Source organism: Lagopus muta, chromosome 2, assembly GCF_023343835.1.
Source record: "Lagopus muta isolate bLagMut1 chromosome 2, bLagMut1 primary, whole genome shotgun sequence".
Classification (NCBI taxonomy): domain Eukaryota; kingdom Metazoa; phylum Chordata; class Aves; order Galliformes; family Phasianidae; genus Lagopus; species Lagopus muta.
The window spans coordinates 62,808,662-62,835,134 of NC_064434.1; the positions used below are offsets into that span (position 1 = coordinate 62,808,662).

Here is a 26,473-nt window from a genome sequence, read left to right on the forward strand (position 1 = left end):
GAGAATGCCCTATTGTGCCATGCCTGTGTTGTGTCCATGTAAAATAAAAACACATACATCCCAGCATACCAAGAACACCTCAAGCCAAATCACTCCATGAGGCCATGTAACACATACATGTCATATGGACAGCTAGTTGCTGTTCATTGTTTGACAGGCTCCTTGCATTCTCCTAGACTCCCAGAAGAGGGCAACGAAGAGTTTTTGATAAATTGAATAAATCTCTTGAAGGAAAATTTCAGTTTAAACCGGTTGAGAGTTTAAAAGATGTAGGCAATTACTGGCCAACATTTTGTAAGCATGAAAAACACACTCATCAATTTGAAAAGACATCATTAGAGGGGAAATGAGACAGAATGAAGTTTAAGTTTGATTTAGAAATTCATCTGGGCAAAGAGGGTTTGGCACAGCAAAGCTCTGAAATCTAACCTCTTTCAGCCTTGGACTAATTACAAGTTCAATCCAGCACAAACTGCAAATCAGTTGAAACAGCCGAACTTCAGATTTGGAGTGTATCAGGTAGAAGGAGACATTTAGTGTCTTCCTTGATACTAAAGTTTACCCTTGAAGGGGAACAGTTAATGATACAGGTGTATACCATCCCATACTTTCTAGGAAAATATTCAGCATCAAAATTAACAAAACTTCCACAGGGCCAAAATAACATTATGAAATTTAAAGGTAAAGTTGCTATTGATACGTTTCTAAATAAAGAAAAACCAGATTAAAAGTATATGGACTTTATATAAGGGTACGGCAAAGTAAAAAGAAAGTCAACTCCTATTGGAAATGACAGAATTAATTGAGCACACATTTTGTACCTGAGCACAAATTTCACCCTTCAAATAAACAGCTACATTATTTATCATAAATGAATTTGGTATCCACAAATTGCACCAAATCACCATCCCTAGAAAATGAAATTTCTTTGCTGTCAGAACTTAGTCTCCCTAGTGACATCAGCCTCAAAGCACAGAGGCAGTATCTTCCTCTCTTCAGCTTCTAAATCCATTTCATTTCTTCTCTTCCACAATTGCCAACAAGAGTGCTAATAAGCAGCAGGTGTAGTGGCAATGTTTGTGATGTAAACAACTGGTCCCTGGAAATTAGTCCAATGCCACCAACTTGTTCCATGCAGGCTTCAAAAGAAGGCGGACAGCAATAGGAACAAACTCGTGATGCACCTGAGCTAGAGAGAGTGAGGTGATGAGCACGATCCATAGCAAGCTGTCTACCTTCTCTTTTACATCTGATTTAGGTTGTATACTGCATTTCAACAGAGGATGCAAAGCCTAGTTATCATTTCATGCATTCCTTAAAGAGGAAAGATTCCATGTCTGAGCTGACCTTGAAAATGCTAACAGCTAGTCTTAAGGGATGGAAGCGCCAACAAAATCTACTACATAGAGCCTGACAAAGCATTTGCTTTTTACTTCTATCAGACAACTCTGACGCTTAAGAATCTCAGTGAAATCAATCAAGTGCTTTACTTCCTAGATGTCTAGTGAAAAATTCCATAGTGCCTCTGAGTTGCTTTATGTTTGATTTGTCAATTACACTCCCTTACTCTGTTAAATCCGCAGCTCCTCTGTGAACGTGCGCCGAAAGTGATTTGTGTTCTTCCATTCATAGACTGATAACTTGTGCTGAAAGTTAATGATGCAGTGACACTTGGCAGAAGTTTCAGCACTGCATGCCTGAAAAGAAGCCAAATGCCATTACTCCACCGTGGAGGCCTTCATTTTTGTTGTGGTCTGATGTACAACTTCATTAGCAAACTTTCACATGAAATGTACTCTGTCACAGCATATAGCAGGGGAAATGTATGGGCAACATGCAGACAGAAAGGAAGACAAAAGATTTATGACCAGAGGGAAGGAGTACTTTTGTATCTGCCCAGAATCTCTGGAAATGAGCTTCAGAATGGGTCAAAAATACAATCCATTAATCTCACAAATTCAAAACTATCTTTTAGGCCTTTATTTAGGGCCTCTTGTAGCCACACTGCTAAAACAAACAAACAAAAAAAAAGCAGCACAATAGAGTATCTAAAAATTGAACTGCTTTGGGGAATAACAAGATACTAGTGCACTACCGTCTCAGAGAGATGATGGATTTCCATGGAGTTGAGTAAATTACCACAGAACACTCTCAAAATCTGGTAGCAAAAGCAGCAGTGGATAACCCGGGCTCAGAAGCCAGATGATTAGAAAGACTGGCTTAGTAGAAATGAATTGGAATTCAATGCCGAAATGTGTAAATACATGAAAAAGACTGTCAGAAAAGCCAGTATTTCAAATGCTGGAGGTTTGCTAACTGCAAATGACAGAGTACCTGGAGATACCAGCTGAAGAAGATGACAGGAATAAAACCCTACACTTTAATCCTAAAAGGCAGAAAGATGGTAAATTCCAATGGCAATATGAACACATATAGGAATAGCCTGTATGACTGTAGTGTAGTTACTCATGTATTTGTTTTTCTGAACACATCAGAAGAGTTAAAGGGAAAAGCTCTTAGAATAGTCAAGGAGCTGAACACTTTGCCTTAACCAAAGAAAAATTCTGCCTGTTCAGTAAAATCCAAAGCTGCAAGATTAATTTATCGCCTATTAATAAAACAGGCACAGGAACAAGCAGACATAAGCTGGAAAGAAATGAAGAGTTAGCATTTCCTAACTATTTGGACAAATTTCCAACAGTAGGTAGAGAATGGGAGGGAAGCTGTAAAAACTAACTGCTTTTAAGAGGTTCCTGAAAGATGCAAACCAGACCAAATGTCTCTGATCAGGATGAGCTGGACATGAGGACTGCCTCTGGAGGGCACTTCTAGTTCCTTTTTTCCAGCCTGAGGGATCACTGTTTTTGTATGAACAACAGCAAAGCTGTCAGGCACACAAAATGGTCTTTGATTTCATCTTTCCATTAAAATGTTGCAGCTGAGATGACCTTGCTATACTAAAGCAATCTCTCCCTCTGAAATCCTGGAGGTGTGCTCCAAACACTGGAGTACAAGGAAGAACTATGCAAAGATCTCTGTTGCAAGCCCATTGTGACTGTATCTGGCTATAAAGGAGGCTTTTAATTGGGCTGTGTTCAGCTTCCAGGCTACACCTTTCTCCAAGAACTCTGGGCTGATTCTGACCCAGCCAGAGAAACCCTACAGCTTACCTCGCATGCAGAGTGGCTGATTACACAAGAAGCAGTCACACATGCCTCGAGATGTGATATGCTGGTACACCACAGAACGGGAAAAAGAAACCAATGACACCACGTGCTGCCTTTACAAATGCACCCGACGAGTTCTGAAAGCTCATCATTCTCCAAGCAGAACAAACACTGGGACTGAGAACGACAGAACTGTGGATGGGTTTTTGTTTCACCACTAAGTATGTTCGATGCAGATGTGCCTTAACACGTGGCCACATCTCATTTTTGGCACACAAAATCCACAGGTGCACAGCACCATCTGACAATGAAACCACTACTGTTACCAACTTCAATAAACTGATACCAGCCCCCTTCTTTCTTCCCAATGACAATTTATAGACCACTGAAGAAAATGCTTTAGTTGAGATTTTCAATCTATTAATATTCACGTTCATAGCAGTGAACAGACTGATGCAAAAGCCCGCACTGGCTCTGCCACAATGCCATTTGGTTATCTATGTGCATTGGAAATGGCCCAGTCACATCATTACTATGAAAACTGGACAGGTTTATAACTGCTCCTGACTGAATACAAGATAATTTATCTAACCAGAGCTGGCAGAGAGAAGAAAATGGGCCTTTGGTATTTTTATTGAATTTGCATGAACCTGAAGAGAAAGCAGGCCTATAAGGTACTGACCTTGCTGGCACCAGTGTGAGAAAGAGACAGAAAGCAAAGATGTGTGATTCAATTATCTTCTCATTAGGTTTCCATAGCAATGGCTCTTAAAGCAGGTCAAAACTTTCTCAGTGGAAACTGTGTGCACATTTCCCACACCAGCCATGGCGGTGCCTATGGGCTGGCCACAGACCCTCATCATGGAGGCCGGAGCAGGGCTGCATATCGCATGGATGTGTTTATTCCAATTTATTTAAAACCCATGGAGTTGGGGCAGGCCACTGCCAGCTGAAAGCTCCTCCATAGTGAAGAGCGGGTGCAAGGTAGCAAATTGCTCTCTGCTTGCCCTGCTGGCTGGCTGCAACAAGGTTGACTTTCTCTCTTTTTTTCTAGCACCAAACTACCGGGATTGAAACCCCACAGTGGCTCAGAGGCACACTGGTTCTCCTCTTCACGTGTCCCAGGCAGTGCTTGGCTGGCCTCTGGCTCCCATTGTGAGGATTATTGTGGGAGTTTCCTGCCCTACTTCTCCAGAGGAGGCTGTTTAAAGGCGTCGTGAATAATCTGGCTTTGACTAAATCAGGCCTCAAACAAGTGAGAACAGGGCCATACACATTCACTGCTTCTTTTTGATTCCTGCAAGCACAGGGCTTAAAGGAACACAACTTAAATGCAGACCTCTCGAGTATGGAGAGACTTTACTTTTTCCTCCTTTTTTCATCCAATATAATATTTAACCGACGAAAAACGAACAATTTGTTCCGTTAGCAATTAAGCGTGGCCACTGGCATCCTCACTTGGTGGTTCTGTTTTTGCTTTCTGCTTTGTTCTGCTCAGTTAATGCCGTTTCCCTGCCTCACATCCTCTGGCAGAGCAGCACTCCTGTTTCATAGCAGAGGAGCTCACAAATTTCTGCTGAAGTTAACTCAGACACCCTGACAAGTTGCCAGAATCAAATATGACAGAATTTAAGCCACTCCATCAGTGGCGACTGGAGTGATGATTTAATAACCCCTTACATTCAGAGCATGACCTGTAGTTTAGAGGCTACAAGGGAAGAGGATTGGGAAATCTAGCATTAAAGGCTACTGGCAAAGGCCAGCAGATTAGGGCATTGAAGAGGGCACAATTTAGGCTTGCGTGAACTCTTCTGTTGCAAAATGAAAGCGATTTTCATTGACAACCGCCAAAAACATGGTGACACTGGACTGCAGACTCTCTCCCAGCCTGAGGTTGATGTGAAATTCAACTGTACACAGCATGATAGTGACTGATTTTACTACGGCAAATCCACTGCGGAAAATCTTTAAGAGCAGATCCAGTCCACAGTTTCTCCTACAGAGCTGAGAGAACGCAGGCAACAACTTCTGTTGTGGCTTCACTGGCTGCCTGCTAACAATCTCAGGGAAAGCCCCAACTACTGAGCAGCCTGCAACTCCTCCTTTGACATCCACAGCAAGTAACCAGGGAGCTGGCTAGGATGCATGAACTCAGTGTGCAAGGAACTTGGTTTAAGATGATTGTCCTGCACACGTGGAAAGCAAGATAAAGACACACTGGTGAGCAGCTGAAGCTGGGAGCTGAGGACAGTTGCCAGAGGTGCAGCAGCTCCCCATGCTGGAATGCAAAACCCCTGAGTAATGTCAACCATGCAGCCTGTGCCATATGCACAAACTGCTCCCTAGCATCTTCCATGTGGCAATTCTTGAAATCCGCGATCATTTACCCGCTCCATCAGAGTCTGGAATTTTGGTCTTGAAGATCATTGGTTACAGAACACCTAAACTGTACTGAGCTGAGTAAATCAGGGCAATTAACACAAATTATGACCATTTACTTGGTCTGTAGCATGCTTGACTGCTATAATTCAAGAAAAGAACAAGCGATTCATGCAGAAGGCGGCAATTCCTAGCACCCACTGACATCCAGGGGTGGCAGGAATGCCTGTGAAATGCCAGATACAGTCACAGGTGTTACCCCCCCATGCACTGTTTTCTGTCTTTCCTTTCTCTAGCAGCTGCAAACTAAAAAAAATAAATAAATTAGTACACAGGAGTGACTGTACCTCATCCTATCTGTATGCAGTACTCTTCGTGTTTCTCACTTACTTCCCTCTTTTCTGGCAGTTCTCTGATACACCACAATTGAAACTTGTCTAAGTAAGTAAGCACTGAGAGCAAACAGATCTATTTCCCAAGAGGGAAAATACACAACTTCCCCTCTGAAACATCCCCAGTTCTTCTGAAAACAGGATGAGAGTCAGGATGCAGAAGCTTAAGTTCAGGGGACTGAGTTTAACCTGGATTTCCTGGCAAACATGCAGAGCTCATCAGTCTGTCATGTAGGTTCGAATGCTTAAAAACGGGAACAGGCTAAAAGTTGGATTACATTGTTTTAAATGCTCTGTTTACAATTATGAGAAAACCCTGCTCAGTCTCCCGCCTGAGTAAACATCCTTGGGGTGTTGCCATCACTTTGAATAATAGGGATTGTATATACAATATATCCCCAAAGCAACATGCTGTGGGGACAAAGAAAGGATAGTAACTACTAAGAGCACATTTACTGCCTATTTGTTATAGCTGTTATTCTTCCAGCAAATCAGAAATCAGTGTGTCTACACAGAAATGCTTGCAATTCTGGGGAGACTTGTTTAAAATGAAAAACGTCATGGTTAGAGGTACCACTCCACTTTGTTGGAGGCTGACTGAGAATCTGCTAAGTTACACTAGTGCAACTGAAAGTATCCCTCAAGTTTAGAAAGAGAACTTTGGAAAGGGCAGAAAGAAATGAAAGTAATTATTACACGAAAAAGGCTACAAACACATCCTTCCACACTTTGCTGAGTATTATAGGACTAGGAAGCCTGCCCATTTCAATGTACAGAAGTAACTCTAGAATGGCCAAAAAATGTACAGCAATTGCAGGCTGAAGCTTGAACTAACACAACTTTCTATTCTGTTTTTAATGATAGCTTTCCAGGCTACATCAGCACCTTTGGTGTTATTCTCCACACATCTTCACATAAATCTCACAGGCCTTTGCTACAGTGAAGCTTTTTCTCTCCTTGTCAGAATCAATCAAATGAAAAGCATCTTTGCTAGGGCATTTATAATGCATAGAGGAGGTTCACATGTGATTTTTATTTTTTTTTTATTTTTATTTTTTAGCTTTCTGTAATTAAAAGGAAAGAAGGAAAGTGCTGCCAGTGACAGAGGAAGGTGGCATCGCCCCAAGTAACTTCTGGACGGACAACCACTTGAAATGACAAGCAGCTCTGACTCCAGGCTATTTAGATCCTTTTTGCCTCCCTCCAGGCACTATGGCTGTTCTTCTAAGTTACAGCCAAATCACCCACTAGACAGATACTTGTTTGGCAACTTGATGGACTAAGGGAACCAAACTATTTTCACACTGGCTTTGAACAGATGTTAATAATAACAACTTGGGCGGCACAGTTCCTAAGATTCAAGGTAAGACTGAGCACACACTACTTGTCCACAGAAACAGGATTTTTTCCTACCACAGGGCATCATGGCTGATCTGTTTTCACTGTGGTGTATAGTAGAGACTGTCACACTTTTTTTTTTTTCCCCAATCAGGTATCACAAAAAAAGGAAACCAAACCAAAGGTTAAAGCAAACATAGCTTATTCCAAGACTCCCTCAAAGCCTCTTTCTGTCTGGAACGTCTTAACTCTGTAAAATTAAACAACCATCAAGGTGTGTTATTTTAAAACATTATATTCTAGAAGAGTTAAGCTGGAGGGTGTGCAAACAGAAACTTTGGATGAGGGAGCTACCAATAAGTCCTGCAATTTACTGGGCCACTTGCCTTCCCCATTGCAACTCTTTTTTTTTTTTTTTTTTTTTTTTAAATTTTTCTACACTTTCTGAAGCAGCCTGCTCAGGATACCACACAAACAACTCCCCTGAGCTCATTCTATGAAAAAGTTTGTATTTTTAATATGAAGATATGTAAGTTTCTGTTGGCCAAGCTTTTACTTGGGCTTTATAACAGTATTCATAACAGTGGGTTTTCCACCCCCTATAAAAAAAGGACAAATCTTTCCAATTCACACGCCTTAAGCTGTTTCAGAATTTTAGAAATCAATGTACATCTGCACTGAGTTTCATGTTTGGAAAATTGGACTCTTCCAACAACAGAAGAAGCTTTGTAAAAAGTTCACCTCAGATCTATCACACAGCAGAGGTGACCACAGAAGCACTGTCCCCAAAAGGGACAAGTTTTCCTGTCTCTTGCAGCATGCCCACGCAGCAAAATTTACTCAAAAGCCACAAATTAAACAATAATCATGAAAAAGCCTCTACAGCTGACATGTTCTCCCTCAAAAAGCTTCCAACTCAGCATCTTACTATTATCTCACGGACTTGAAATATTCGTTTTTCTGCAAATCAATTTTATAACCTCTCCCTCCAATTTAGAGGGTTGAATTGACTCTGAGGTACAGAAATGAAACCAGCATTGATAGGGCTGGTTGTCATGAATAAGCATAGGCCTGTACTATTTCTGTTTTGATTATTTTGTATGGCATCAAGTAGATACTCATTATTTTAAACACTCTGTCCACATACTGATGGCTTGTTTCCTACGGTAAAAATTTCTGACACAATCTCTCTTGTGCCAATTTCATATATTCAACTGAGTTACCTATGTATGCCCCTCAGTTTACAGAAGAAATCCTCAAAAAGGACACTTACAATCTTGAATGCTCTACAAAAATCGTAGGTCTCTTCCATCTGGTATAAGATAACATAGTTAATTTCTCTTCAATGAAATAAATGAGTACTCTCAGAATACAATTACTCAAAAGATATTTCTATAGATACTCTCTCCTCACTCAGTTATTTGTGATATAATATCTACAAAAAGACACAGTCCAGGAGGTTGGCTAGAACCTGTAAGAGGACTTCATTCCCAGTTGGATGCTGCCCTTCTGTGAGATCTGATCACTTACCTGAGGTAGGAGAATGATGATATTTGCTCATGGAGAAAGTGCTTTGAGAAAAGCATTATGATTATGAACTTAAAAGCTTACTTCCCAGAGTACAGTGCTTATAATGTTCCCACACACTTGGCACTTTTAGTTTCATTACAGTGCTAGACACAGAAGCATCCTTGAAAGGAACTTATCCATGTTTCAATATCTGAAGCACCACTTTTAAATCTTAAGCCTTTTAGACTTTCTCTGTTAACAACAAATAAAATGGAGGCAATGATGGCACCAATGCAAAATTCACCTTTATCCATCTTAAGCTGTTTTGAAAAGGAGTATCCACCTCAAGCAAATCATCACTCTGTGAGTGACGAAGAGCGACAAGGCATCTCTAAAAAATAATGAATAAGTTTACAAGATCTTTAGCATGAATCAGCTTTCAGACACTTGTGCAAGAAGCCTGTAAGCAGCACACTAGACACCTGACTTCCATGTGGCGAGCACTCAGTGAGTCAAGTCCCACGGCTCACATCTACTGCAGCTCCACCTGGGACTGAGGCTGGCTCTGCTGAACTGGCAAACAGCAAGAGCAGCAATTTTTTAAATCTTTCCTGCTATGGTCCAGTTGAACCCTGGCTCCCCTAGAAGTTACTCACATGTGGAGCTGTAGTAAATTTACTAAAGCACCTTACATTCAGACCCGTACTCTATGCAGCGCATCTGAACTAATCCAGCTGGCACAAACCTACAACATGAAGGCAATGGGAAATACAGTATCAGTTGTCTTCCTGCCTGCTGCACATTACCCTTAGCAGTAGGGATCCAGGATCTTGGGATCAAAGGAAGGAGGCACTGAAAACAAGCGCACACACTGCAGCAGGAGGTGACAGTAAACAGAAACCCTCTCAGTCCACACAGAAAGCTTTTTATTAAGGACTGCTAAAATTAAAGTTCCTTTTAACTTCATTTTAAAATACTTTACTCCCTTGGCACCTTCTTCAAAAGCACAGCTACAAACCCAGGAGTGCACAGGAAAAGGAAAGTGGTTTAAACTTGTAGCTCTATTTCCCTAGCCAATCTTTCCTTGACTGCGTTCAGGTCTAGCCCCATGAAGTTATTTTTAAGCAGCTTTAATTCGCAGAGAAAGCGTAATCAGTAATGCTCCTTAGAAATAACTACCAGTCTTAATGGTGTATCACATCCTGAGTGCACACATAAGGGAGAAAAGATATCCTTCCTTTGAATGAAAAACAAACAAACAAACAACAACATAATAAAATACCAAGAGAGAAAGAGAGAAGGAATGGGTTCCAAACTGGGTTTCATTAATAGAGGCTGCATCTTAAATCCTGAAGTACCAATGCAATTTAAAATGAATTTACTCCAAGGAAAAAGAAAACACCAAATTCCCCCTCCCTCCTTTCTGACCTCCTGTGCCTTTACTTACTTTCTTTCAGTGTCAGGTGTTGATGCGGTGCTGCTGATACCAAGTGACTCCTGCAAGAGAAGACACAGCAGTGAGTGCAGACATGAGAGCATCCTTTGCCCAATTTATGTAGAGAATTAAAGAACAAACAAACAAAAATAGACAACCAACATCAAAGTACTCACCTCAATCTGGGATCGCAGTTGTAGAGATGTGGGACTGGCATCAGGTTTCTCCTAAAACGGAACAGATGTTGGGTTAATGAAATTACAAAGAAGAGTTTGGAAGGGGTAAAGAGAAGAAACAGGGTAACAAAGTCTTGCACTACCTCAAAACCTGCTGAATGGGAAACACCAGCCTCTCCAGGAGGAATTGCTCTCTAGACACATTCTGAAATACTCCAATAAAGGAGAATTACACCACTGGATTTTACAGAGCAACATAGGATTGTCACACAGAGGAGATTCAAAACAAAATATAAAGAAGAATGAATTCCTTTCACTAAATGATCAATGCTTAAGACATACTCACAGAAAGACCTACAACTCTCTTCAGTAATTCAGTATTCTTTCCCTAATATGTTTATTTGTCATTTAATGTTAAGCCACTTCAAGTCTCTATGTGCTGTACAGGGTTCCAGATAGGTTAAAGTCCCAGGCAAATATTGGGGACAGAGCAAAAGCTAAGGATCCATTTCTGTTAACAGACTGCATGAGCCTAAACATACCTGGCTAAAGCAGACTGATTCTACTCATCATGCACTGCTCCACAGCCTTCTTACCGCTGGTAGTTGCAACACAAGTTTTACCACAAACATAGTTTACAAATGCTTTGCTATAACAAAAATGTTGTTGTTTTGAAACCATAAAGTATCATTCATAAAAAATAATTAAGACTAAAACCAGTATTTTTTGCTTGGTATTTTCTATCGGAAGCTGCGTGGAAAGTACCAACTCAGTTCACTGCTAAATACAGATAACTATTTTCCATAGAACAGTGTTAAGGGCGTTGCTCAGGGACGGTTCATAGGAGCCAAGAACAATGCCTATGACTTTTGGGTCCCAGTTATCATACTAATGACGTGCCTAGAAAAACATGCACAAGCTTTAGTTTCTCAAATGAGTAAAATAAAAAATGAGTTTTAGAAAGTAGGCAGTTGAGGTTTTGGGTTATGCATCACGGAACACACTTTGGGGAAGGGGTATTAGCAACAAGAATCTTCCTCATGCAGATATCTGTATTTCTGCCACTGCTATGGATTAAAAAATGCAATGTTTGCTTTTTGTTATGCAATTGTTATGTTATGCCATCACACAGCTTAATAGTTAAATCCAAGCAGAATTTCTACAAATTTACTTTAATGAATAATATACAGGAAAAAAAAAAAAATCAGTACTGAAAGAGCCTTCTCTTCTAATGGGCTACAACTATTGAGAGGATTCTGGTACGTTCCAGCAAGGCCGGTTTTTCTCACAGAAATGCATCAGAGGATGCAATTCAAATTCCCTTCCTCCAAATAGCTGGGATAGAACCATCTACTCCAGGGCCCAGCCACCTAAATTCCTCATAACCAACGGAGAGGCAGCAGCTCCTACAGAACAACTCGCCTGACAGGTTTCAGATACCTCAAGTTAGATGAGACAAGCCCCACTCCTGGTATACAACTCAAGATTAAAAGGCCCATATCATTAACCATGATCTATCTGAAATCAGTGGGAAAATTCCAATTAGAATGAAAGAACCAATTAAAAGTTATTTGTCAGTATCGAGAGCTGCAATTCACAACTTGATCTGCATGTGAAACAATGGGAGAGCCTGCTTATGACCATTTCTCCACAGCAGCTCAAGTTACTGCAAAGGTGGTACTGTAACCAAAGGGCCATCATAGCTGAGTAAGCAACAGTAGTACATATACTCAAAGAAAAAAAGATATGTATTTATTTCTCAATCCCGGAGGTCTTTTTGTTCATGCATTCCTCAGCCTACATGTAAATCTCTTATCTCTGTGAAATTGTACTTCCTATGCCCTTTGATTACAGAAAGGGTGACAAAATGTTCTTAAGATTTAATACAAAAAGGAAAGCTAGACACAACTTTCTGGAAATGCAGCCTTTTAACACAGACAGGAAATTACCGCTGACTGCCATGAAGTGGCATTGGATTAGTGCTCCCAGAAAGTTCCTAAGGCCAGAGTTTGCAAAAGCACAGAGCCCACCCTGCCACCACGCAGCTGCCAGTCACAGCAGGCAGAAGAACACAGAGCAGCCCATTGCCACATGCTTGCTATGAAGTGTTCAAGGCTGACACAAGGTCATTGCCCAACTTGGGGATTTTGCCTATGGTCTGGTTATCTGCTTTTGCTGATCTTATAGCACAGAAAGGGAACTGAAGTCCTTGAGTGGAAGATAGCATGAAAAGGAGATCACATCCACTCACTGACAGACTTGAGGGCTCCTTCTGCAGTCAAGCAGAAGCTGGACCAAGACCAGGGAAATTCCACAGATGCTCAGAGATCAAGGAAGTGAAATTAGCTATTTGGCACCAGACATTCCCCTCTTTCTCCATTAGCTCTCATTAGTCAAAATGGAATCCAAGCAAGTATTTCATCCAGGAAAGACTGCAGGCACACCACTACAAACCTCGCCCAGTCTCTCACCCTGGCCTCAAGGAGGGAGGGAACAGAAGCCCCATGTTCCAAACATGTCTCATGAGCACCTCATTTGTCCACAGATCAGCATACAGCTGAGAAATTGAGAATTTTACAAGCTAGCACATCTTAAAGCTTCACGTAGCCACTCAGGAGAACCCGCTGTGAGCCCAGCATGCCTTTAGACTCCAACTTCTCAGCAGTAGATGCTCCACTTTCTGATTTATCTGTTGCTTTAAAAAGCTGTCTGCAGCAAGTGCTTTTTAAAATACATTGTAGCTTTTGTAAATTATCATTTACAAGACACTATCTAGGTTCCCAAGGCTTTATAGAAGTCTTTTGCTTGAGCAGTTACTTGTGAACTCATAGCCTGAGACTGCAATTAAATGGAAAATTACCATTTTCAGCCTAAAATGAAAACTATGCAGATGAATAGCCAGCTGCATCCCGCGTAACAAAATCCTAAGAAAAGCTGACTGTATTTGCTTTCTTTTTTCTCACTGTCAAGCCCGCCCTGTTTTAACAGAAGCAGTTTTATAGGATCAAGATGACTGTGGAGGACACAAACAAGGACAATTCTCTTCTTCCTCCTCTAAAACTTTGCAACACTGGAATGCAAAACACTCAGTAGTCTTGTATTGCTGTGATTATTATACCTATCTGCCTTTCAAAGACAACGATATTTTTGCTATTTAGACAAGAAAGTAAAGGAAAATACTTAAGAAAATACTACTCTTAACTGAACTTTTAGCATAGAGTTGTAACACTGACAAATTTTATCACCCTAGAGTAATGCTATTTACTTAAGTTAAAATCAGTTAAACCTCACATTAAAATCCACAGGTTGTGTTGACTTGAATCCAGCAGGATCAGAGCCTTTTTTCTACCATGGGCTGAAGTCCGGAAGGCTGAAAAAACCATGTACCGTTGGCATGCTGTCAAGCACGCCACATCTTCTCAAAAAAATATTTTCAAAGATTAGTCTCATGAAAGTACACCTTTCACCATTCTGAAGAGAATCTTAAAAACAAAACACAGGAGAATTTGGGGGCAGAGATGCACACAACGTAGTAACCCCAGCAAGCATTACCAGCCCTCTGGTTGAGATAGAGCAGGTGATGGGCCTTCTCTGCCCTAGCCTCAGGTAACTGCCTTCTGTGCATCCATAAAGCTGGTCTGTAGCATACCACATATTCTTGCTGCCTGCACACTATGCAGTATTGGTGCAGGAACTCTACCTGACCTCAGGAAGTACCTGCAGACTCCCTGATTGAAATGTGATTAAAGCTGAGACCCAGCTGTTAGGGGAAGGGAAACAGAACAGGTTTCATAGAGCCCTGGTAACACCCTCATGGCTGCACTGGGGACACTGCCCAGAGCGGGCACTGAAGAGAAAGAAGTGGCAGAGCTGGTCAGGTGCACAAGAAGTGTGAGCACACAAAGTGATTTTATTTCTTTCTTCAAATCCCTTGTGTTGAAAGAAACATGACTTGTAAGCTTCACAAGCCTCAAGATTTGAGGCTTATGCTTCAGGCCATAAGTTGCTCACCTCAGGGCCCAAGGAATAAACCTCCTTCACATACAGCTTTCCCATTCACTCTGACACTATGTGCATTATTAAATCATGTGGATACATTTTCATTTCAAATAATGTTAATTTCTAAATAACATCATTTTTGCTTTGTATGTTACCCTCATTGTAAAAATATTTAAAACAGTTTTACTGCCTTCTATAAACCAATCCGGAAAAGTGCATACGGAAGAATGTATCAAAGCACAAAGCATGCAGGCAAGAAGCTGGAAACACATTTCCCAACTGGAACAAAAGATTTCGAACTCATGAGGGCCTCTTCCTCCAGTGGTAACTCCAGCTCAGTTGCTCTGAGTGCAACACAAGAGATAAGGAAAACCTTTGCCTATCCCAAGGTGCTACTGTTCTGCTACTGAAATGCATGAGTATAGCAGAGAAAAGTGGCCAAAAGGAAACCCGAGTAAGTGAAGTAAGGCTCCTGCATTGTACAAGAGGACATTCACATATTTTAATTACCTAAACTTCATCTATGCTCGGCGCTACAACTTAGTTCAGGAAACTACATTTATTGAATGAATCCCTTGTAATTAGAAATTCATGAAACTCTTCACAGTTGCTACTACAGGAGCTGTAGGCATCTGAATTATAAATTTAAACACTCCTGTGCAGATCCCAAGGTGGGATTAATCTCACTGTGCAGACAGCAACTGTGAAAATTGAAAACCACGCAAATGCTGGAAAAATTCAGGGCATAACCAATGGGAAAAGAGATGACTAAAACGCTCATAAATTTATAAACAGTTGTATAAAGTCATTGTAGCAGCTGTAAATATGGCACCTACAGGGGAAAACTTCTGCGAGGAAATTCTGACAGCCTCTTCCCCCAAACATCTTCCCTGTTTGCCCTGACGGTGCACTGCATGCTCCAGTCTAGCTCCTGAAACAATTAAACAATGCCGTATGTGAAAGACAGCCGGAGCACAGAGGCCTCAAAGTGTTTGTTTTGCTTGGAAAGCAGCCGTTCTGTCTGGAGTCCTCCGCCACATATCACGTCTCAGCCCCCTGCATAAGTTCTGCAGGAGGTGAAAACTGTCTTCTTGTGCCGAGACTGTGCAGGTACACAGGTGCTTCATGGAAATTGCCTGCAAGTTGCTAGCTATGGGTCACAGAGCAGAACAGAGAAATAAAACCATCTATCCCCGTACCTACCGCCTAAGCAAGTATTGGAGGGAATTACCCAGCTCAGAGAGTTTCCTGTGGTTCTGATCAGTTAAAGTCCCATTCTGAGCCTCAGACTGCTGCCTCCAGACCATACTTTCAGCAGAACTGTTTCACTGGAGACAGGAGGCTTTCTGCTCCATTACCCTTGTGTGTTAGGCCAGAGCTGACACATGCTAAATGATAAATCCTGCAGCAGCAGCAAAATGCTGGGTCAAGGAAATGAGCTACGTAGGAGGAATGGTTAAAAAATGGGAATTCAACCAAGTAAAAACCTCTTTTACACATGAAATAATAGTCCAAAAGTCTCAGTGCCTCACAAGCAACACAGATGTCGTTCAGCTCTTAGCTTAACTAATGACTGTAGCTTCAGAACAAGCATGCTACTGCAGCACTCACATGCCTCCTCTTAGCATTAGGCATGGAAGAAAAACCATGCCTCTTGGCCTGATTTAAGCATTGGATCTATTCAATATAACACATCATAGGGAGCAGTGTCTGATGTTCTCCCCTCTGCCACCCATAAAAGTAGAAACACTGTTGTTTGCTTCTTATTTCCCCCCTCCTCCCCCCATCTCAAATACATTGTATTCAACACTAGGGTTGGAAAACACAGGCTGAAAAACAGTCTACAATGATTTTGAAAAACATAATTCATTAGTACTTACAAAGGAACCTTTGTAAAGCTCTACAGCGATGAAAAGCTATGCAGTCGTAATGTGAAAAGACACGTGCTACAAACAGGGTCTGAACCCAGAAAAATTACAGCAGACAAAAAACAACCATAAAAGCCTTGTGACAAAGAAAAGTCGATACAAAAACACAGCTTTCTCCAGTGCAAAGATCTGATATGTCCGAATCGATATTCCAAGCAAGTTGATGCCAAAGCTATGGTAGCTGTCTCTGTAGTAAAAATGTATTTTTTATTAATATTAAGCTGCTTATACACAATTGGGCTGCTGCAGGCCTCGGACTGATGCATTTTACACCCATCACCCAAATGGTAAAACAGTAAAGCATTCTTGTGCTGGTGTAACTGCATCTATTCCAGAGTTGTAGCTTGGTATATACACCCCCTGCTATTTCTGAATAAAACTCCTAATGTCTGTCAACATCAACAGTTAGCCTTTAATGTTTGAGTACAGTCAAAAGACAGTTATTTAAGGGGAAATAGCCATGGAAAATATAGCAGAATATGGAGGGTTTCAGAGAGGACTTGATGTGGACAGGAAGGGGAAAAAAAAAAGCCAGTAACACCAAGAATGCTTAAATGTGAAGAGAGAGAGGGATGAAGATGGGGGGCAGGTGAGGGAGGTGCAAGATAAAGTGCAACTGGATATTACAAAAGCCAGAGCAGCACACTGCAACTACCCTTTGCTTTCCAGCAACTGCATTATCAGGAATTCAGAGTGGTTTTTAAAGTGAAATACTATCACAGGTTAGATGGCAAGAACTACAAGCAGCTCCACTTAAAGCCATGACAGGATATTACAAACTTCTCAATATTGACAGCTCTTGGTTAAGTTATGCTTTCCACCTCCTTCTGTGAAAGATTTCTTAGAACTTACTCATTTTTCACTTTCACCTATACAATTCTGTAACATGTTTAGTATTAAACTTATTCACCACTTTCCCAATTTCTCATCAAAATATGTCTTCTGTTGTTCTTGAAAATGGGCAAGGAAAGCAACACGGAGTCTGAGGCTAAGATCAACACCTCCAGGAAACTTACACAGCCATGCTGCAAATCACCTCAAACTGACCTACCATGGAAACACTGGCTAACACAAATCCACTCAAAGTTGCATTGGTATTAATTACATATTTGTGTACCTACAAGCCATGTCCATGCCTCCAGCAGACAAAATTTCATATAAACTATAGTGCAAATGAATAGAAGCTTGGAAGCTGAATCAATCCCAACACAAAAATCACAGGGATTCTGGCAACATTGTTCTACTCCAGTACCAATATATATTTTTTTATATGCATGCACTTTAATTATAACACTTTAATTAATTATACCAGTTTAAAAAAAAAAACAACCACTTGCTATGTTATGTTCACTTTATGTTGTACCAGAAAGTAAATCACCAATGACTTATTCAGAAGATCAGTAGCAGAAAACCTAAAGTTGGCTCTGATTTACTAACACCTTAAAAACATTGGTGAAATTCAGGAGAAGGCAGATCAGAAGAAAGTACTATTCACTAAGAAATCAAAAAAGAAGAGTTGTTTTGTTTGTTTGTTTTTTGTAATGACACAGATGCATGGGGAACCAGCAGTCAAGTCCTTCATTTCAGGAAAAAAAATAAATATTCTTTATTACTTTCATTCTGGGAAAGCTGTGATTTGGTTTACTTCTGAACGAAAGCATTTTTTATCATTTTATATTAAATGCTGAATACATATTATTAACTATAATATATATATATATATTATATATAATACTCCTACTAATATATATATATTATATATATATAATACTAATATATATATATTTATTTATAGTATAAATCAATTATACTAAATACAGTTGTTTATTCAAAAACTATATTTTTTCTTATTTATGTCATGCTGATAACCTGCAATGCATTTTATGCCACAAACTTCACCATTACTGCCATTGTCATTTGCAGGTTGGCTACTGCAGTGAGGTAGTTTTCTACCTCATTTTCCTGAGATACATCACATTCACAAAGCCCAAAACACATTTGAAAGTGATCCCTATCTTTTAATTCCTTCCATTAGAATCTAGAATTGCAGTGGGTGCCAGCCTTGTTTCTGCAACTGCCCACTTTGGGGCACCAGCAAGCAACGCAGCCCCACAGCCAGGCTGTTGCTATCAGCCCATGCTGTTTCATGCTCACAACCTACCCCTGGCTTCATGCTTCTGCAGGAGAATCTGCACCTATACACAATTCGCTGATTTCGAATAGTTTGCCTATGTAGAGGCATATGTACATACTCCATTTCTTCTTTTTAAATGGGAAATCAAACCTTTGAGGACGTGACTAAAATCTTTTATTTACTTAAAAAAAAGAAAACAAATCATTCTCACATCCAGAACAGAATTTCTAATCGAAGACGCAGAAATCCTGAACTCAGGTCTTCATCAGTAGAAAGCACTGACTAGAAGAGATGTATTCTCAGTAGTTTAAACTCAGAACGCCTTTTCGGCTGATCTGCAGTTTCAGTTTAATGTTTTTAACCCAGTTTATTTCCCTTTAGTGACTCCGGTGTTCATTATTTCCTAAGACTCCAGTCAGAAATCTATAACAGCTCTCTGTTTCAGCATGCACAACCACATGGGGTTGGTGGGGTCTGACTCTGCTTTAGCTGCTCAGACTTTGGGAACAGAAGGAATATAGTAAGAAAAGGTTTTGAAAAAATTTCTATCATCAGACAAACCTGTGTCAGCAAAAAAATCTACTCTTTGCTGACATTTTTTATTACAGTCTGATCTTTTCAAAGAAGCCATTTGTTTCAAGATCCTTTTTATAAAGGCTTATTTGAAGCAGAAAAGAAACTGTTGACACTGGGAAATGCTTCAATATTTTTTCTTTCCTCTTTTAAAATCTGACATTTAGAAACAGAATCAACATTTAACTCGAAAACAAACTGGTTTTGTTTACTACATAGGTATGTGAAAGTGAGCACCTGGAAATTAAGGTGGGTAGTATGAATCCATTCCCTAGAGCTATGCGCTGAACTGTTTGCTCTCAAACTGTAAAACACACTTCAAGAATGTGAGGGGGTGCAGGAAGAGATGCAGGGATTGGCAATTGGATGCTAACTTCAAAGTCTCCTAGAAAATGAAGGAGAAATTAATTTTTTGAACAAGAGAACCGAAAACAAATTAACCATATTAATGCAAAAAAGGATGAGCCCACAAAATTGCTAGTCTGCATTTATACATCCACCCTGCTATAAAAACTGCTTTTGATAAAAAGACTTCTAAATTAGTCACTCTTTCTTTAGCTTTGAAATCAACGTCTCTGTTTGATGGATGCTGCAGGCCAGACCTTTGCTGACTGAAGCCTTCATCAATGGCTATTATGTGACTACTATCAAACTGAATTTCATATTAAATCCAATTTACTGTATCATATTTCTGGTCCCACACATGACATGCAAGGTTGTTCTCATCAGAGTGAAAAATTATGACTGAAGCCCAGTAGATTGTTTGGCCCAATGTTGTGTATTTAAACAATGTGCACAACTCTTTGACTCTCTGAAGACCACGGGATTACCTGTATCTCAGCGCTCACAGAAAAGGCTGCATTCTCTATGACAGAAAGACAAAAGCCAGCTGGTGCTCAGTAAGCATGTCTGATAATATTAAGTAGCGGATGTCTACACTACAATGACAGAAATCTGTATCTACACAATTACCAATAGAAGTACTCTTGACTTGCTCTTTACATTTAAGGAAAGAATGTGGCTAAAAGCTCTTATGCCACTGACTCTCATCACAGCAGTAAAGAGCTCAACTGAAGACTTCCAATAGGCTATTAACCCTTGCCTCTGTGGGAGGCCCCAGTTCAGCTACTGGCTTCAGACGGTTCTGCTGATGAACACGTGTAACCCCCAAGACATTTGACATTGCTAGTGTGAGGTTTTGCCCAGCAGAGAGCAGAAAATGCAGGCTACAGCATGCAATGGCAGTCATCTCACCACAGAGTGAATCAGGACCTCTTCCAAACAAGAAGCCAACAAACAAACCCAGTGCTACAGTGCTAAAGTGTTTGAAAAAACAGCAATGACGACATTGTTAGGTGCTGCTCACATACAAAGTGTTTGGAGCTCATGCAGCTGCTCTTCAGTGATCACCAGCATTCAGACTTGAGGAATCTGCACACACAGTTCCACCGCTGCTTCAGGCAAACCATCCTCATCCACAACTACTCAGAGGGCTCCAGCAAAGCCTAGCTATTTCACTCCTGAAGCAGCACCTACAATGAGTGTCCCAAACTCCCCTCCAGCCCTTCTACAAGTCTGTAGCCATGCCTGACTTCAAGGATGCAGGAACTGGCAAAGCCGGAGCAAGCAAAGCTCAAGTGCAGCAAGGCTTGCACTGCAAGAGCTACCTGCAGCTGCTGCATGGTCAGTGACCCACATACACTTTGTTCCAGCACAGTCTGTACAAGCTTTGTGCTCACAGTGCACCTTCTCCTTCATCCTACCCACACAGTGCCATATTTTACTACTAAAGGAGCATTGCAGTCATGGCAAATCAAGTTATGGCATCAAAAAAACAGACACGCATTGCTTTTCACATTTTTGTATGTTTTGGAAGGTCAGCCATCAAGTGAAACAGATCCCTCAGCAACCAGCAAATAATTCTGTTTGGAGGTCCTCTGCTCATTGTGCTGAACAGTGCCTTGCTGCAGACAGAACAGCACGAGGGGAGACCATGATCTGCAGCTTGTCTGGATAGCCTGAGTAAAAACAGCCAGCCCAGCAAACATGCCTCACTTGCACTGGCACAGAAGAGGTTCAGCCCTCAACAGGACTGTAAAGCTAGATAATTGGAAGGAGGCCATTTACAACTGCAAATGCAAGAAATGCCTTTGTAACCCTGGAATCCATCTAGAGCACTCATTCTCCACATTAAGCCCTGCTGATTTAATGACAATATAAATGCTGTCTTTTGCTGCCTTCCTGCAGAAACTCCGGAGCTTCATGATGGCTCCCTATCTGCATAACTAAGCCTTCACAATCTCCTCTACACTGAACAGAAACAGACCAAACCTAGAAAATAAAAAACACAAAAGACAAATGGAATACTGCAGGCAATGAAATGACAAAGCACCAGACTAGAAGCGACAAAGGAAATGCGGACAGCTGGAGCATGCAGCAAAAGTAAGGCAAAAGCAGACTGTACACTACAAAGCCCAAGGTAAGAGGAAGTGCTGAGCCAGGCCTCATCAGGGAGACAGGTAAAGCAGATGGAATAAAGGACCATCAGCAGAACAATTGAAAACAAACACCGATTGCATAAACCTCTCAAACAGAAAGGCAGTAGCAAACGTACAGATGAAATACAAAGCTCCTAAACGTCAAGTATATCAGCCAAGTCCAGAGACACTTGCTCCCCTTAATGGCATTGCACTGTTGAGAGGAATGATACCAATTCAATTGCAACCTAAGAGAAATGGGATTCTAAAGCTTTACACTGTGGAAATATACTGAATTCAAATCACTACAGCTAACAATTTGCTACCAAGAATTTGCGTGCTGCTGTGTCATTGCTGGCAAGTGCACTGAGCAGGCGCACTGCGAGCTGCCTGGTTGCACCAGCCAATGCATTTGCTGAGGGAATGAGCGTGCTGCGTCTTGACTCCCCTGCCTACAGGCAAACACAAATCATGCGTGCAAAACCCTGCAACAAATGACCAAACACCTTGCCATTGCAAATGCCTTTGTGTAAGACACTGTGACTCAGTTTGCTGGTAGGCCCTCTAACTAAATCTATTTTACTGAGGTAAGGAAAATCTGAGCAAAGTCAAATTTAAGCTGTATAAACACCTGCAAGAATTTCTAAGTGCCTGGGTTTTTATGCAGCCAAGACCTGCTTGCTTAGGCAGGTGCTACCAGTGCTATGGGAGCGTCCATGGCACAAATTCCTCTGCTCAACCACCTTCACAAGGGAAAGGTGCCTGGGTTTCTGCTTGAATCACAACAGCTACAGAATGGCTTGTCTGAAAAAGCTGCAGTTTTTCTGCTCAGACTCCCCTCAGTGCCTGAGGTTTCGTTCTTCCAGGCTAGGTTCCTGGTAGGGCTTAGTAACAACAGCTGGAGGCACTCCTTCAAGGCAAAAGCACTTCTTTAAGAGCTCATGTTGTTTCAGACCCAGTTCTACCAGAGACTATCCCTCAGTATTGTTTTCTCTTATTTAAGGTTACTTGAATTCTGTGAATACGTGCCCATCAACAGATACAGAATGGGTCTTATATTACTCAACGTTTTGTTAAAAACAAATCCTTAAGCATGCAGAGAACACTTTATAAGTGCAGTGCAACCACCACTTGACTCTCTGACATAGTGGCTTTAGACAATGCCATCTCTTCTCATAATTCTAATCACAACAGTGACTCTAATTGCACAGGTTGGCAGCACAGTTCTCTGCTGATCATTCTGACACTGATGCACTGTATTCATGCTGTAAATCAGACAAGTCTCCCTGTAATTTCTGAGATTCCAGTTTCTATTCAGGTGTGTAAACAGTTTTTCCATAAAATATCTGAGAATTGAACAGGCTTTTGTAGTACGTACATAATAAATTCTCTGAGCTATAACAGAAAATGTACTTTAAGGCAGAAGATTTAGAGTATTCTTCATTTCCACATTCATTTAAATAAAAATAGAACATCAACAAGTATAGCTGAAACTACAAAATAATCTCCTGTATGCTACACTACGCTTTCACAGTTAGCATCAGGTCCTGCTATAAAAATTAGGTCAAGTATACTACAAGGTGCTTAGAGTGGTACCTCCTTCTATATAACATGGTTTTACATACTTCCACTGGCTTTCAAAGCAACATCAGCATCAAATAATCTCCCTGACCTTCTACTCCGCTATTCATTCACCTTAATCCCACATACTTCAAATATACATACTTGGAATATAATCTTTCAAAGAAGTTGAGTGGTCAGGAAAAGGTATTCAACCATGTGCCTGTCAACAGTACTCACACGCTTAAATTCTGGCATGTTTTTGCACACTTTGTGAATGGAGTTCTTATCCCACATATGGAGTACAAGCAGTGAGAATAAAAAGTTAGTAGATAATATTATTTCATATTTTTCAGAATAGAATTGCAGTGTTTGTAGAAACTGTAGCTTTCCATGTTTCACAGTACATTGAGATGCAGTTTCTACACAACTAGCCAAGCCTGTATTGAACAGACAGATCTTTTTAAATCTGGGTTAAAAAAAAAAAAAAAGATTAAATCACTCACTGTCCAAGCACGTCTATAGGCTTGCTGTCAGTCATGAGATCACAGAAAGGAAGAAGTCAACAGGGTGGAACCTGTTCAGTGCTATGATCAAGTCAGGGCTGCAGCAAGGACAGAAAGCTTACCTGAAGCCAGTTTCATTAATCACCATGCCTTATAAATACATGCAAATTCTCACCCAGGAACACTTCTCATATATCTGAATTCTGTGAAGGCTTCTATGATCACAAAATTGCGAAGGTGGATGTAACAGAACTTTTCAGATGTGAAGGACACACACTTCTGAAAAGAAGCTTCAAATTCTGATGAAGTTGAAATGCCAAAACTAAATTAATTCCCACGTTGAAGCTATGATTCAAAATACAAAACAAACAAAAACAAACTCAAAATCAATCTTGACTTTTTGCTTAGCTTTTTTCTAAGTATTCAAACTAAATGATGACACTGAACTGGATCCATCACTTCCACTTGTAATCATTGATTTTATCTTTGTGCTTCCCTGTCCTTCACAAGGGTCCATTTCTAGCTTCTTGTAAAAGAATTGTTTGGCAAATGTACATCCCGAAGGAGGCCTATTTTCACATCATATAGTTTGCTGTAACTACAAAATGTCAAAATTTAAGCATGAGTAAGCTGAGAGCACTTATTTGACATGAACTTTATCTTTTCCCTTTTTAAACAATAATTAATTGCCTCTCAACTATCAACTTGAATTACACACTATTAAGTACACAAACTATTAGCCTTTAACATTAACAGCTCTGCTTGCTCACTCCTTCAATACCATTCAGATTTGACTCAGAAACTACTTTTACCAGCCCAATACTGCCTGTTTCAGAAAGCAGTAAATGGATTCTCACAACTTCTGCAGCTGCCCCCACCCTCACCGAGGTCTTGACGTGCCTGCAAAGATTGGAAATGCTGTTACTGTTGTTTAGGTACTAAAATGTGAAGTTATCACAGCAGATCACTCCCACCCCAGCTGCTTTGTTGGCTTATGCAAGATTTATGCTGTAAAAACTGTGCTTCTTGGCCTTTTCCTGTTTGCTACTAAATTAATCTGTTTCCTTTGCACGTCCTTGGCTTCTCTAACACTGGCAACTGCTCATCTTTTATGCCATTCCTTTCTATCATTCCAAGTCTGTGTTAGAGGACAAAAAGACATTTTGCAGTTCATTGAAAAAAAAGAGAAACTTCAGCTGCTCAAAATGAAAAATGTGAGTGATTCATGTGCTTTTGCATCCTGAAATATAGAAACGTGCTTGTAATGATTATTTTCAGTCAACTTGAAAATGATGAAATGTCTTAATTAGCTGTTTGAGAGAGAGAGAGAGACAGAAAATAAGACCAATGAGGATTTAAGATATAAGCATGCAAGGCTACTTTAAGCCCATTTCTTTCTTTCCTGCTGCATCCCCACCTCTCCCGCTCTGGATGCTTTGCAAGCTATAAATTTTGATGCATCTTCCCCACCAGGGAAAAGGGAAGTAAAACTCTTCAAAGAGGAGAAAAAGTTCCCTCCAGAGCTGTCTTCTGCTTATAATGCATTTTGTACTGCTTCAAGCAATTTGCTTTTTAGAGCTGTTTTTACTGTACAACATCCTACTCTCTGTGGGACCTACTCCTGAGGGATTTTTCCACAGCTACATACTTAGAAAAGTGATTTATGTGGGGATCGTGAAACACATAAGGCACTGCTGTTCCCAAGAAGAGAGAAAACAAAATGAAACCCACTCAACCTTGAAGATCTGCCTCCCACCAAGACAGCAGGTGGGTTCAGGTCTGTTGTACTGCTTTGAACTCTCCGTTTGTACTGCTGAAGAGCAGAACAGCAGCCCCGCAGGCAGAACTGGAGAGAGCAGGGTGCGATGGTCAAGAGAATATGGAGCAAAGCTCAAACGCACAGAAGGCTACTTCAGAAGATAGTGCTCCTCGGGGTGAACAGCTTGAGACAAATGAGCAATGCACTACTGATGTATCTGCAGATTACATTTGACAATATTCAGACAGCCGCCACCTTCCAATGGAAGGCAAGGCTCCTCACAAATACTGCTCTTCCTGGCATAAAGTAACTCAACGCAGAACTGAGGGCGGTAGGTCTTCTCAGAGAAACTAAAAGGGAAGAAAAACGTCTTCTTTGTTATTTTCATGTGCTCTGCCTGCAAACTCCCTGAACAAGCCTCTCCAGGATTCAGGAAACTAACTAAAGTGGGATGACTCAGGCTTTCGCATCTGAAAAATAAAATGTCGCTATTACCAGTGCCTGTTCTGCCTCATACTGCACAAGCACATTTGTAACACAATTTGTAGCACCCCTGCAGTGCTCTCAGACAAAAATGGAGGATAATTTGTTGCAAAGATTAATAGCATTTCCTCCAGAAGGGAAAAAACACAAAACAAAACAAACACACACATACAAAAAACTGACACAACAAACCCAGAATAGAAACTTAAAAAAAAAAAAAATTCCCAATTTTACTGTCTGTGAACAGAACTCCTGAATCAGTAACAGAGAAATCTAGAAATTAAAAATACTGTGTTCCTTTTCCAATTCTGCAACTGATTTTCCATATTATCCCAAGAAAGTGTCCCTCTGTATTTGCAGCTGGTGCCTATTAACACATGCAATCCCAACTCAGCTGGCTGTCTGAAGAGGGCCCTGCTACAGTGGGCACTCAGTTGTCCAAAGGAGCCTAGAAAACCATCTCAGATCCTCTAAGAAAGTTACCACAGAACATGCTGACTGTTTGCCACTCAGTTCCAGCAGACAAAACTCTCAACATTCTTACAGGGACGTGTACATGCCTGTGTGAATTTGTAACATAAACAAGGTTGGATTAGACTTGATCACTAAAGACAGAGTGCTTTGTTGTTTAGCAGAAGAAAGCAGAAACAACACAGAA

General features: G+C 40.7%; 1 protein-coding gene across 3 annotated transcripts in view; it reads right to left on the minus strand.

The window, feature by feature from the left end:
- The window catches only part of LOC125690068 (SAM and SH3 domain-containing protein 1-like), a 522,255-nt gene that overhangs the window by 54,194 nt on the left and 441,588 nt on the right, over positions 1–26,473 (minus strand). For all 3 annotated transcript variants that reach the window (XM_048938015.1, XM_048938019.1, XM_048938018.1), the window contains 2 exons: positions 10,397–10,447; positions 10,233–10,282 (listed from right to left, as the gene is read on the minus strand). In XM_048938015.1, the coding sequence (XP_048793972.1) occupies positions 10,233–10,282; positions 10,397–10,447 (101 nt within the window). The remainder of the gene's footprint in view (positions 1–10,232; positions 10,283–10,396; positions 10,448–26,473) is intronic.